General features: G+C 52.1%; 4 protein-coding genes across 4 annotated transcripts; all 4 read left to right on the forward strand.

Annotated features, from left to right (window-relative positions):
- Window positions 1-1,369: 1,369 nt before the first annotated feature.
- JKF63_05898 (uncharacterized protein) lies at window positions 1,370-3,706 on the forward strand (the record flags this gene model as incomplete). Its single annotated transcript, XM_067901851.1, has 3 exons — window positions 1,370-1,624; window positions 2,579-3,056; window positions 3,153-3,706. The coding sequence occupies 3 exons, from the start codon at window positions 1,370-1,372 to the stop codon at window positions 3,704-3,706; spliced, it is 1,287 nt and encodes a 428-aa protein (XP_067757557.1).
- Window positions 3,707-4,216: 510 nt separating this feature from the next.
- JKF63_05899 (uncharacterized protein) lies at window positions 4,217-5,551 on the forward strand (the record flags this gene model as incomplete). The annotated part of the gene is made up of 1 exon (XM_067901852.1): window positions 4,217-5,551. One exon carries the CDS (start codon window positions 4,217-4,219, stop codon window positions 5,549-5,551), a length of 1,335 nt encoding a protein of 444 aa, XP_067757558.1.
- Window positions 5,552-7,689: 2,138 nt separating this feature from the next.
- On the forward strand, window positions 7,690-10,095 carry JKF63_05900 (uncharacterized protein; the record flags this gene model as incomplete). Its single annotated transcript, XM_067901853.1, has 1 exon — window positions 7,690-10,095. The coding sequence occupies one exon, from the start codon at window positions 7,690-7,692 to the stop codon at window positions 10,093-10,095; it is 2,406 nt and encodes an 801-aa protein (XP_067757559.1).
- An 876-nt stretch (window positions 10,096-10,971) lies between these two features.
- Window positions 10,972-12,198, forward strand: JKF63_05901 (uncharacterized protein; the record flags this gene model as incomplete). Its single annotated transcript, XM_067901854.1, has 1 exon — window positions 10,972-12,198. One exon carries the CDS (start codon window positions 10,972-10,974, stop codon window positions 12,196-12,198), a length of 1,227 nt encoding a protein of 408 aa, XP_067757560.1.
- Between the last annotated feature and the right edge of the window lie 1,863 nt (window positions 12,199-14,061).

Here is a 14,061-nt window from a genome sequence, read left to right on the forward strand (position 1 = left end):
AATGCGAAGGTTCTGTGAGAAACCTAATTGAAAAGGGTCACAATGTGGTTTGATGACGCGTGAGGTAACATCAAGAGAAGCATTCAAGCAAAAGTGAAGAGTGACGAGGAATAGAAAACAGCAATAAGAGGAGGTGCATCACACGCACTCGATATCGTCATAAAGGGATTTGCCTCCTTCGGCTTTTTCGATCTTTGAGACGAGGCGTCGCCAAGCGCCAAGACGGCGATTAGTAATTTCCCAGCTGCTCCAGATGGAAGTTGATTTTGCCGAATAAGGATTGCATTAATGCTCCAGAGAAACTAAGTGGGAATTTTGTGACCCAAAGGGGGGTAAGGGGATGTCTCTGCTCTTGTTTCCCAGGTGCCACGGACCTAGCACATCACTGACAAAACAAATAGTCAGTGAAGGAAAAGGTTCATTACCCTTTGGCACTGCCGCAGCTGCCTAGGAATGCCTCTTGGCACGTGCTTTGTATCGAGCGGCTGAAGAAGTTTTCTACAAACCAAAAGGTGACGCCGCTGTACAAAAAAACACCAAAACACGGTTTTCAAAAATAGAGAGCAAACTTCATTTCAGCCCCTCTACAAAACGCGAGATACAGACCTTTGCACACGAACTCGCGCCCCCCCCCCCTGCTCGCTTTTTCCAGCAGCGCAATGAGAATGAACGGCAACTCCACCCGTCGACACCGCTAAGTTGGTAGATTCCCACAAGCAGAGCTCATACATGGGTGGTCGGGCTCGGGGGGGGGGGGGAGGGAGTGCGATGCAGATGAGAGTCTTGCGAGCTCCCCAGAAGTGCTGTCTTGGAGAACGCCACACCATATATATTATACACACAATTTTCTGGACACAATAATGGTACAGTCGAGTTGGAGGAGGAGGGGAGACTGAATTGCAGCGACACCTGCTGAAGTATGATCGCGTCACTTTCTTCAATTCATGCCTCGTCGCACACGGAGCTCACCACTCGCTTCCAAAGGCTCGCTCAGCGATCTAACTGCATAACTATTCAGCTCCAGTGGGCCACATTCAAGTTGCCGGTGAAGCACTGGATCTTCAGAAAAAGCCTTTGGTACTGAACATCCTGCTCACGCAAAAAGTTGCAATGGAAAACCTGGATTTGTGAACTGGGCTCTCAAGGTTTGGTATGCTGAACCATTGTTTCCCCTTTAAACCCGATTCCCCCAATAGCGGGAGGAGGGGGGGGAAGCAACTCTGAGTGTTGGAGGCACGCAAGGAAGCTAACTAAGCTATCTCCTCTCTCATATCATGACCACTTCCCTATCCCTTCTCTCTCCTTTTTGTGCTCTGTAGAGATTCTACTATCGAAACTCAGACGAGGTTTCCAACGCCACATTGAGAAAATGCTGCGGGTGTCACAGGCTTTCCGGATGGCGAGCCTTTCTCGAGCACTTGCAGGGGACGGCCAAGAGTCAGTGAAAAAACTTGCTCGTTCGCCGTTGACCTTTTTGTTTCTCAGCGGTAACACCTTTTACTTGGCATCCATCCTGGCGTCGGCAGTAGGATTTTTGGAAGGGTATAGTGTCTCAGATCTGGAGGCGGATAAACATCTTGTCCAAAATTCGACCGGTGAGCGTGCGGCGTATACCGAGCTCAAGCTTGTTCCCTACACGCACCGGAACGCACCGATGCTAGTTTCCCCGGCTCCAGTAGCTCAGTCGTCTCCATTATCGAGTGCGCAGACACCTCTCGTGTCAGATAGCTTCTCCATCCCCCATGTTGTAGCTAACGGGGCACCGCATACACTATCCACTAGTGAAGTGTCGCAGCTGCAACGCTTCAAAGAGAGTTTCAAGTGCAGTGCTCTCACAATCGATCATGTTGCGAATGAGCTACTTCACACAACAGACTCTGTGGTAGTAGCTAAAACCGTCTTGCGTCTCTCTTCGGAGGTCGGCCTAACTATCCCACGATCGACGCTGGTGGGGCTTGTTGGACGACTGAAGCATCAAGAAGCTTCTCTCCTCAGCTGCGTCTACCGGGAGTTCGCATTCGAGGCAAATTTTGAAATGCTTCACCAGAGTACTATTGGCAACTCTCAGCGTCTACTTTATTCCCTATCCTCCCTACCTAGAGGGCGAAAAGAAAGTAAACTGGAGCGGCTGCGGCGCTCCACTTCCTCCAAATGACAAGCTTTTGTTTTTCTCCTTTCTCTGTTGCTCCTCTTTCACTTTGGCTGCTGTGTATTATACATGCGTTTCACCTCTACACGTCAAGAAGATATCACTTTTAAATCCTGGATACATTGTGCAAATGGTGAATGACAAAGTCGCTGTTGCCCGTATCCGTTGCGTCATCCAAAGTGAAGAAGCACCACCTTCCAAAAGATGAGCTCATCTTTGATCTCTTCGGCTTTGTCGAAGAGAAGGTCCTTGGCCATAAAATGGGTTGCTTGCTTACGATTGACTCTCTCCACCTATAACTGCTGCCCTTTGCCTCGCCTCTTTTTTTTTCCTTTGCGTCTCTCCCTGTTTGATGTGAGTAAAGTAATCACAAAATCTTAACAATTGGAAATCAAGATGAGCGGAGAGAGCATTTTCGGACTATACGAGAAAAGCGCTGAGTTGCAGAAGCGACTCAGCAAAACTGAGTCACCGTACACTGGTGTGTATGACAAGCACATGACTGAACTAGAAAAGCCGTCATACTCTACTTTTTTTGAGAAGGGAAAGGAGTACGACGGCACAAATGTGCGCTTTTTCAAACAACGCGAAGCCATCATTGGCAAGGAGGTGGGCAACTCCGTTGATCCCCAAAAGTTCCTAAAGAGAGGTGAGGGCATTCGCTATATCGCACCTGCAACACATGAACAAAAGGTATTCCGCAAAGCACCGCTCGACGACAACCGGACCCCGTTCGGCCAGGGAGAGCGACGCGGTGACAATGAAAGTACACCGACAGGGATCCAATGCGGTGCGGATGGCAAACCAATCGGCGATGATGGATCCCTTGGTGGTGGTGGACGCAATGGAGAGAGCGGCGGTGTGGGGCATAGAAGTCCAAACACCGGTGTTCTAAACGGGAACGGCGGTGATCCGCATGGAGGTGGAAACAGCCACGCACTGAACGGATATGGCAGTGACGCGCATGGAGGTGCTAACACCGGTGCGGTAAAGGGTTGTGGAGGTGAGAACTACGGGTCCGGCCACCGATGGGGTGACCCCACAGCAGGGGATCCGACGAAGAACTTTGTCGCATCAAACATTGTGGAGATTAGTAACATGGTGCCGCGGCGGCGAAAGATCCAAGAACCGCTTCCCACGAGTCGTAGGAACTTCGGGAAGGAACCAGCGTATCTCTCACGCGTCAAAAAAGAAGTGTGTGACGAAAAGGCCTTTGTTGAGTCAGTCGAAGAGCTGAAAAGCCAGCGTCAGCAGCAAGCGTATGCCCAGTACGTTTACCTCCTCTCTCGAGAAGAACATGAAAAACTCTTGCAAGATCTGCGAAAGCGAAAGATTGAGTGTGTGTCTGAGCTGCAGAGGATGCCTTTTTCGAAAGACACGATTGGGATGCGCAAGCACAAGGCTGAGCTGGAGAAAACCGTCACTGATATTGAGGTGGCGCTGAAAAAGCTCGACAGGGATGCCGTTTTCATTTACAAAGATGACCCTGTTAATGGACAGTGGTCAAAGGAAGCCGCCTTGAAAGAGGCACAAAGGTATGCGGCCCATTCGCATTAACGAGGGTCACGTATCTACATAGACCACGATGTTCCTGCTTTTCTTACCTTTTTTTTCTGCATGTTTTGTTTCTGATTTTCATGATGTAGCTAGGCCTCTGTCTCCTGCAAAGGATTCCAGAAGAGAAAGTATATTGAGAGAGATTTCGAAACGTTCGGGGGAGGTGCGATGATGATGCTCTACAGAGTTTTGGAGGGACAAGTTTAACTATGGTGAGCCTTTTAATACTATTTCGTGTATTGTGAAGGCTTCTCCTACGTCGTGCGCAGTGAGGCGCACAGTTTCTTTTTTGGGGGGGCGGATATGTGTCACTCACTAGCACCACACAAAGATGGTCCTTGCCGCATCGCATCCATGCTTTTTCTCCATGCTCTCCTTGCTGCTTCTACCCTGACTACAACTGAAGGGCTCACGCCAACGTACATATCCATCTCCCCTCCCCTCTTCTCCCCAAAGCTGCGTTCGAGAGCGAGAGGTCGAGAAACAGGAAACGCTTTAGGGTGGGGAAAAATGCGGCGGCTCTTCTTGACGAGATTCCTCGTCCCCTCAATCAGTATCCGTCCGACATCGACAAAAATTTCGGACAAAGTGCACTTGGATCGACTTAAGGAGGAGGTGAATGACATCAAGTTGAAGCTCAAAGTCCTCGAAGAGAGCAAGGCTGCGAACAAGTTGGTTGGCCTTTATGCGTCTCGCAAAATGAAAAAGCTGGACATCAAGCGCATCCTCGCTATATTTAATGATAGAGCGTACAACGCACCGATTTTTTGTCACAAAACGCTCCCGATTGTCCTGGCGCACTTCATCACAGAGCTTGACACGCTTCCCTCCGGCCTCAACGCGATGCAGTCGATTTCTCGTGTTCGTGAAACGCTTCTCTGCTCGTTTCAGAAGCTCATTAACTGCCAAATCCCCATCACTGACGCTCAGGCGGAGCACTTTCGCAGAGTCCTGGAGGAGATTGAAGAGGAGCACGCGGAATGCCGACTCCTGGAAACCATGGCGTTTGGCATCCTGGAGCTGAGGGAGCATGTTTCACGTCATCGGGAGGCTCTGCTGGAGCTGAAGAAAACATCTGAGCGGTGGGCCAGTCTTCCCATAACAGAGGATCAGGTCCTCTCTTACGCAGAGATTAAGGACATCCAGGCACCACTGGACTCCGTGAATCGCTGTATGATCACGTACAACTTCATCTCCCGCATGTTCCTCAATCACGACCCAAAGTTGCTGATGGGCAGAAAGCCCAGCCGAGTTGGCATGGTTGATCTTGAAATCAATCTTGAGCACGTTGTTCGCAACGCTGTTGAGGAGGCGAAGCAGATATGCACCGATCACTATGGCGACTGCCCAGACACCGAGTTCGAGCTCACCTCCGAATCCAAGGCTTTCCGATTTCCTTATATGAGCACAACTATCCGGTACATCATACTGGAGCTGATGAAAAACGCGTTCCGCGCGACAGTAGAGTCACACATGAAGCGTAACTCTCTTGGCATCGTCACGTGCGATGATATGCCACCTGTTCGCGTGCTGATCAACCTCCAGGAAGGGACCGAGCACGCATGTATCTGCATTTCAGATGAAGGGATGGGCATGACGGCCGAGGCACTCGCCATGGCAATGGCGTACTCCTACACTTCAGTCAGCAAACCAGCGCTAGAGCTAAGTAAATCGGGGGAGAGGTCTGTTTCTACGGCGCCATCGCCGTTAGCTGGCTACGGGTACGGACTTCCGATGTCGCGTGTGTACGCACGGTCGCTTGGCGGCGACCTTTTCTTGCAGACCATGGAGGGTTACGGTACGCGCGCGTATTATTACATCAAAATAGCGGATGCGGAGCACTAGCACGAGGTGGGAGCCAAGTAGTTTCCTGGAAGAGCGAAACAGGGCAGCTCTGACGAGGCTGCTTCGTGTCCTTGAACCATTCTCCGACTCCACACGATTTTGTGCTAGTGGAAAGATCTGTCACACATACACCCACATACACACACACACACAAAGAAAGATACCCCCAAACATATATACTCTTTACTTTATTTGGACTAGTGACTTTGCTTCCTTTTCGTTCACTCACTCCCTCGTTAGTGAACTCCTTGTACAAGTGCAGCAGGAGAAACACCTAACTTTCCTCTTTTTATCGCCTCTGCTCTCCCCACCGATGATAGGAGGTCACACCGCAGCGTGCGATATCGGGTGAGGGAAAGGGGAGAGAGGGCTGGCATACCCAATCTGTGGGGAGAGGTTAAGCAGCAACACACCATGGTGCCAACGCCAAACCCCCTTTGATTCTTTCAGAGTTAGGCAGATGCGACGTGCGCGCGCGTGTCTGTGTATGTGTCTGAGTGCCGAATCGGCACCGATGACACCGCGTTGGAGCGGCTTGCGGCAGTGAAGACGTTTGCCCCCGTCTTATGAAAGACGAAGTGCCGGTGTGACTCGATAGTATATAACGCAGTCCTCACGCTCCACTGGTAGGAGTGGGGTGGTGTGGGGTGGGGGATTCTGAGCCCTTCCCGAGGGATGTATTGCATGGCTACCGGCATATTGGGCGTTGCTCTGAGGCGAACTGCGTGCTGGAAGGGGGGCCAGTTTGAGGCGGAGGTTTCGTGGTGAGATGAGTGGGCCGGTGTTGCTGTGGCACGTGTCCACCACTTTTTTTTTCTGCGCTATGCCACGCCCTCTGTGAACAGGCCTGGGGATGATGGGGGTGGAGGACTTTAGAGCTCAACGGATATTCGATATGGCATAATGGACACCTTGAAAATAACACCATAACGAATCTTCGTCGTGTCTTCTTCACGCGTCACAGAAGCGTTTGGTGATTTCTCTGTGTTTTGTTTTTTCTGTTTCTGTGTTGATGCTGTTTTCTGTCATCGCTTCCGCGAGACTCATTAGCCCCGCTGTTTTAAGAATTTTTGTTTATATACAAATTACATCGCCACATACACACATACACACATACACACACACACACTTTTAGTGCTGCTTTCGCGCCTTTGTTTCGCTTTTCTATCTTATTTGTTGTTCTTCATCCCCCTTCCTTTCTTCCGTCTTCCTCCCTCCTCCCCCCCCAAAAAAAAAAAAAAGGATCCTCGGCGCTGATTATCAGCTCTCAGGGCTGTCACGTAACAGGGGATAGTCAAGGCTGGAGGTAATGTCGCCAAGGGCTGTTCGGTATCTCCACTACGAGCGGAGGCGGGGGGGGGGCGAGGGGAGAGTGCATAAGGAGGAGAGGGGGGATAAGAAAAAAACTGGTCACCAGCTCATACGGAACTGACGTGTTGCTTGGCATCTCAAAGAAATGCGCATCAGCGGCGCGTAAAACAAGTAGTGGGCGCGACACACGATGGACGAACTGTGATGGCCTGATTGTCCTATGCCTCCGGGGGGGGGGGAGCATCGTCGTCTTCAAACATAGTCTGAAATCACGATGGCCGATGCCGAGGGATTATATGTATTCATATATATATATATATATGAATGTATATGAATATATATGAGGGGAGGGGTGGCCGAGGGTGAGGGCGGCGGGGAAATCGATTTGCCACCGCACACAGTGGTTCCATCATGGGACCGAGTGTCCCCAGAAGTTTCCACGCACTCAAGGTGTGGCTCATGTGTTGCGCTTTCCACACAATTTTGATCGCTCCTGTCCTTCACTTCCACACGTAATTCCCCTGTGCATTTCTTCTTTTTTTTTCGCGGTGGGGCTGAAGGTTAGGGGAGTCGATGATTGCACACCATACACATCTTGGAAAAGAACTGCACAAGGGGGGGGGGAAAGAACGTCTCATTCTACACATTTGTTTTCTAGATCTTCCATAACACCTCGGTGCTGATAACTGCCTGTCACGGGTATCACCCCCCTTTGTTCTCAGGCACTCTCTGTCGCTGCTTCTGAGTATGTGGAGTGTGTTGGCGTTGCTTTTAGCCCCTCCCTCTTCCGGTGGCTCACTCTATTCATAGCTTTAGTCTCCACCGCGATGTCACACTCGAAGAATGAGCCTCGGGAGGTGAGGCATCTCACGACTGCGCAGGAGTGGGGTGCACTTGTGGAGTACGAGCAGGGAGAGATCGTGTTCCAGCTGCTCAAACGCATCTCCGAAACGTGCCTGCGCCACGGCCACCTTCGTGTGATGGAAAGGGAGGATTTTATGTGCTACGGTATCCATACAAATGGAACTAGCAGCGCGCGCCGACTGCTGCTTTACGGTCGTGTACGGTACAGCCACAGGGAAGCGCTGTTGGCACTCGTACGGCAGTTGCGTCTGCACTCGGTGCGCGACCTCGAGACTTTGGTTACAGCAGCGTTGCAGACTGGAGAACTGGTGCCGCACTTACTACTGGAGCCTCTCACACCGTCCCTCCACACCAACGCGTACGTTCTTTGGTACCGCGTCTATTGCGCCATGAAGTGCGGTATCTTCCATGTTTTGGTTCAGCAGCAGCGAAAACTGAAGCATCGTCTGCACGCGTTGGTGAGTGAGACATCGGAGACGCATTTGAAGAAAGGGGGAGCTGAACACACGAAGTCGGGTGCAGCGGGGAACGCTGCGACCTCGCTGCCTCAGGTGAACTCTTCCATGCATGCAGACACGTTGCGCTTCTACACACAGGAGTTCAGTCACCTCTTCAGTGAGGACACCGATGTTTCGACCAAGAACGGCGACGCAAACAACTTGGAGGGGCCATCAGCACTGGGTGATTTTATGGCTGCCACAAAGGAGACGCGGGTTTCACTGGCCTGCATTGCCGCCACTACCCCTTGTGTTTTCGTGGCGTGGTCCTACCGATGCCCGGGCTGCGTGGAATGGCTGGAGCGGAATCTGTTCAACGACACACTCCTGCAAGAGATGCTGGACAAAACTGGCCTTTCAAGGCGGTTTGCCGTTTTGCTGAGTAGAGATCCTTGGCTGTCGTTTGCGTCCGAGCATGGCGAGGTCTTACCGCGTCCTTCGGCTAAAGAAGGGTTTCGCATTAACCTGCTCAAGCCCCTCTCGAAACGAGCGCAGATCGTCCTGCTGAACGTGGACGAGGACGCCGGCGAGGCCCGCGCCACGCTCGAGCGCCTGAAGGCAAAACTTTGTGGTTGGCAAAGTCCTGAAGTCGACATGCTTTCCCTGTGGTGCGGTTCTGAGGGCCTTCAGTCAGAGTTGGCGACTCTCTTTCACATTGAGTCACTCCCCTTCATCGTCGACGCGCGCCCCGGGGGGTACGATGGATCGGCGAAGACCATGAATCGATGGAGGAAACGTACACTAAGCAGTCGACGACCGGTGATTGTGCGCTCCTCACGCGACACAGTCGTGGTGGCAAAGGACATATACGGGATTTCTGACACGCCGAAGGTGCATCGCAGGGGAGACGGGGCCGGTGTACCAGCGCTGGTGTCGGGTAGAGGTAAGTCATGGCACGACATCGCTGTCCCAGAGCGCGCCCACATCGCCGATCGGCTGAGCAAACACATTGTGCAACACCGCCTTCCGTTGTGCTTCACGGCTCTTGTTGAGCGGGAGTACGTGATACGCAACCCTTACACCAATGTGCCATGGAAGGCTCTGGAGTGTATCGTGAGCTCGCATGTAAAAATAGACGGCGAGTATGTAAGCGGACACGACTTGATGCCGGTCGCCACAGAGCTCCGCAGCCTACACCAGCTAGACGGTTTCGAGTTTAACGCCGCAATCATAGAGCCCTCAGCCCCGTTGGTGTCGTCGTTAGAGAAGGCAACCACGCTTTCTCGCGTGCAAGGAAGGATGCACGTGGTCACGTGCGCGAACTGCCAGTTGATCATAGACGTCAACAATGTGGCACATGCAAGGTGCTTGCACTGTTCACCGAGTGATAGGAGTAGCGTTTTGTGTGAAGCCTGTGCCTTCACCGCTTTGTGCCACCCGCCTCACCACATTCTTCTTCGAATTCCAGCCGGCGTGTGGGCTCCGTCGCTGCCGTTGTTGTGGGGTCCCTCCAACGTCACTCCGTTTCCTCTGTTTCTCGGAAAATTTGTATCCAATCGTACGGGATGCCACCACGGTGTTTACTGTGATAAATGCTCCATGATGATTTATGGCACCCGATGGAAGTGCGCGTTGTGCTACCAGTATGATCTCTGCGATGCATGCAACCATAGCTCCGGCAAACCATGGACGTTGACAAAGTCTAAACTCAATACGTCAGCCAGAGCAGACGCATTGCCGCCCACGATGTCCTCAGAGTCATCGCAGTTACGCACCACGCTGAATGTGACCCCGCTTTGCCACCACGACGCCACGCATCCGATGTTGTTCATCCCCTACACACAGGGATCTAACCCGAACGGGATGTTGAAGCCACAATGCAGTGCAAACTTGGGCGAGTGGTTGCGTACCCTCTCTGATGCAGCCGCTTAAACGCACCATCGTACACTTGTGCAACCTCTGCGCACCCACACCGTTCTCTTTTGTTTTTATATGGGTTTAGTGGGGTTGACGGGGCTTATCTTCTTCCACTTTTCGCCAGGTCTGCCCCCCTCCACCTCCACCTCCACCTCCACCTCCACCTCACACCCCCACGCGGCAGCACTTATCGAGAGTACGTGCCGTGCAGATGTTCATTATCACGTCTTTTTACTTTTTGTATGGACTCAACAGAGATTTCCCTTGGACTCCTGATACGCACCATTCGCATGGGCGCGAACACCGGATATGTAAGGTTTCCTTTCTCTTCTCTTCTCTCCTCTCCTCTCCCTCCCCCCCCTGTGGTAGAGGCAAAGTTCCACGGTGAATCCCTTACCCCTGTGTTACCTCGGTCTTTTTGAGTAACTCCTTCCCACCTCCGTCTCTTCTCCCCTCCTTTTCTCTCCTCTCCCTTCCCCCCCACGCACGCACGCACCCACGCCCTAACACACAAAAAACGAAGTACGGCACCCTCGATTCTTCTGTTTTCCTCGTCCTTGTACTGTACTAGAGGCATCCATCCTCTTCACGCCCCCTCCCCGCCGCTGCAAAACCTTGACAGCAACTACCTTGGTCTTACTTGTGGCGCACCGTCTGCGTGGTCTGACGTTACTCTTCATTTGCATAGTGTTTTCACTGAAGAATCTTTTCTCCCTCTGCCCCCTCCCTCCCTCCCTCCTTCCCTCTGCCCCCTCCCTCCCTCCCTCCCTCCCTCCCTCCCTCTGCCCCCTCCCTCCCTCCCTCCCTCCCTCCCTCCCTCTGCCCCCTCCCTCAAAAAGAAAAAAAAAAGAAAAAAGCTCCACTTTCAAAGCATCGTTTCCGTGTGTCCAGATGGGGTGCAATGCCAGCTCATTGAAGTCCAGGAGGGACGCTGCGAACAAAAAGGGTGCCAACGGCCGCAGGAAGAAGGGGGACTACTCTGACACGGCCACCAAAAGGTCCCACTCAAGAGGGCACACAGAAAGCCGAGCTCCGGATGATGGTGGGAAATCCTGGTGGTGCATTGGCAGGAGTAAGACAAAAGACTCTAGATTTAAAGGAGCACGCAGTGCTAGCGGGAGCCACTATACCACGGAGGTGGATGTGGGTGCGACATGGTTGGCGGAGCTGTGCACGATAATCGATGATATGACGGAGGTCTCTTCTTCGGATACATCATCGAGCTCCCCGCAGTTGTTTCGTGTGACGCCAACGACGCGTGCTGGGGCAGAGCCAGGGACGGTGGCGTGGTGGCGTCAGGAGCTGCGGCGCGAGCGTGTCACGAGGGACAGCTACCGTCGAATGCAGCTGCAGGACATTCATGCTCAGCTTGCCGCTCAGTGCGAGGAGGATCCCAGCAGGGTAGAGCTGGATTTGAGCAACAGCTTCATGGAGCGTTCCGCGCCGTATGTTCTGGGTCGTCTCTTTGCTTCCCGGGAGTTTAAGGAGCTGCGGTGGATTACCTCGCTGCGACTGGATGGCAATTACTTCACCGATGATGGCTTTGGAGCGATGCTGGCCATCATGTCGGCCGCGAATGAAGAGCAACGCATCATGCCATCGCTGCGGCAGATTTACTTCAACAACATGAACCTCGATCGACACTCTGTGGCTGGGCTGTTCGCTTACCTCTTTCCAGTTGACCGCAAGGCCACGCGCGGCATCTCGCCCAAGAAAGCGTTTCGCATTGCTGGGAGTCGTTTCTCAGGGCCGCCAGAGGCTTATATTCCATCTAACGAGTCTAGTCCCATGGTACCACTGTTCCCCTCCTTGACTGTGCTCAGTCTCAGCGATAACCCGGGGATTGGGACTGCGGGCCTCGTTGAGATTCTCCGTAGTTTCTTGGCTTTCCACTACGAGCCGTGCACCATCGCTGTGGTCGATCTTTCACGATGTGGCATGGACCGAGAGGCCTCACAGTACCTGCGCGACTATTTCAAGCAGCTTCCCAAGGCAATGAAAGGCGGCTTCCACCCAGTAGTGCCGCAGAGATTTGTGTTGATGGGAAACCAACATGGCATTACAAACGTGCAGGAGGTCCAAGCGCAAGGAAACACTGCTGTGCAGCTCGTGCTATGACCGGCCATTGCCACACCTTCATTGCTTTCGTGGCGACAGTGACTGCTTTGGGTCTTTGGGCTGGAGGCTGCGCTGCTGTCCTTCGGCGCTGGTGGCTTCGACCAATAGAGGCCCCTCTGTTGCCCTTCGTGTGTCGAGGCGTTTTCGGAGACACGCCAGCGGGTGTCACTTATGGCGATTGTGCATTATTTTTCATTGATTTATGTGCTTCTTTGGTCTCGTTTGTTTCTTCGTTGGCCCTGTTGTTGTTGCTCATCAATGGGTGGAGAGAGTGCGTGTATGGGGGTGTGTGTACGCATGGGGGGGGGGGGCGGGCGCTGCCCGGATAGGAGGAGGAGGAAGAGAGCGGAGACAGACTGCGCTTCGTACCCCTCTTAAAATATACACTATGCTTTTTTCTCGTCGGTTTGGTATCATCTGGTAGTACTCACCCCCCCCCCCCCGCCCTTCCCCCTGATCTACATACATGCACATACACATTCACAGACGCACCTGTTGTCTTTCTTTTCTTCACATCTCCATCATTTTTTTTTTGTACTCCAAAGTAGAGGGGGGGGGTAGCAGTGGTGGGAAAAGGCATCACATCCAAATGTATACGCGCGGATGTCTCATCTCATCCCTCCCCCCCCCCTCCCTCCATATTAGGTTTGGGAGGGCAGTCATTTCTGGCGAGTGTGAGAGAATCCGGTGTACGTTCACCCTCTCTCGTTTTTCTGTAGTTTGTGCAGCTCACGCTTCGGGCCATCTTTTTCTTCACACGGGATCTTTCTTTCCCCTCTTCCCCACTTCTCACCAATCACCGTGCTACGCCTCTTCCTCATCTTTCATGTGTCTCCCCCCTTCCCCCCCTCTTCCCATTTCGCGCTGCTTTCTGCGTCTGCCGATCTCCCCTCATGTCTCCTCAATTGGGAGATCCCTTTCCCTCTTCGCAAGTGTTTCCCACTGTGTGTGTGCTTGTGTGCATGTGTGCACTTCTGTTCATCTTTGCTGTTGCTCTTGAGGCACTCTTTTCTGAGGTGTGTATGTGTATGTGTGGTGCTACAGCATACACCACCGGCTCTAACCTTGGCTGCTTTTTTTTTCTTTCACATCGCTTCATTGTTGGTCGTCTTTCGGATAGTGCGCGCTCGCGATGTTCGTTTCTCTCGCTACGCTTGGGTGGGTCTTGTAAGTTGGCGACGAGGGAGGAGTAATAGGAGGGATATGCCGGAAGGTGCATCGAATGAGAGTTCTTCGCTTGACCCTTTTTTTGCCTTTTTTTTTGGATATCTTTTTTGTTATGTGTGTTTCGACTCCCTCAGCGATTGGCGTGTTGATCCTTTTTTTTTAGCGGCTCACGTTTGAGGAGGGAAGGAATGGAGAGGAGCGGTGAATGGGTGGGGGTGGGCACCACAGAAGATGTCTTTTTTTTTTTCACGTCATCGCGTCGCTGTGATGGGGCACATGGCACGCTCTGCGTATCTTTTTTTCTTTTTTGTATACCATAACCCCCCTCTGCTCACCTCATCCCGTTCTTTTTGTCGTTGATACTTTGGATAAAATTTGCTCTTCCTTGTCTCACCGACCCCAGATTCCTCACTCTCTTTTTTTTCCTCCTGTTTTGTTTTTCTAGTACAGCTGTTTTTTTTTTTCAGTTCATCGGGTGTTGGTTTATCTGTTTTTTTCTCTTTCTCACTTTTGTAGCGGAGGGACTCCCGAATCCATACTTTCAAGACGAAGACAAGCAATAAGGTCTTGTGTACATGTACTTCTCCATCTCACCTCGCTTCCTTTTATACATATATCTTGTGTGTGTATATATATATATATATATATGATCCCTTTTATTGCGTTATCGCGTACTCCCGCTTCCCACCCTCGCAC

This window comes from Porcisia hertigi, chromosome 20, assembly GCF_017918235.1.
Source record: "Porcisia hertigi strain C119 chromosome 20, whole genome shotgun sequence".
Classification (NCBI taxonomy): Eukaryota; Euglenozoa; class Kinetoplastea; order Trypanosomatida; family Trypanosomatidae; genus Porcisia; species Porcisia hertigi.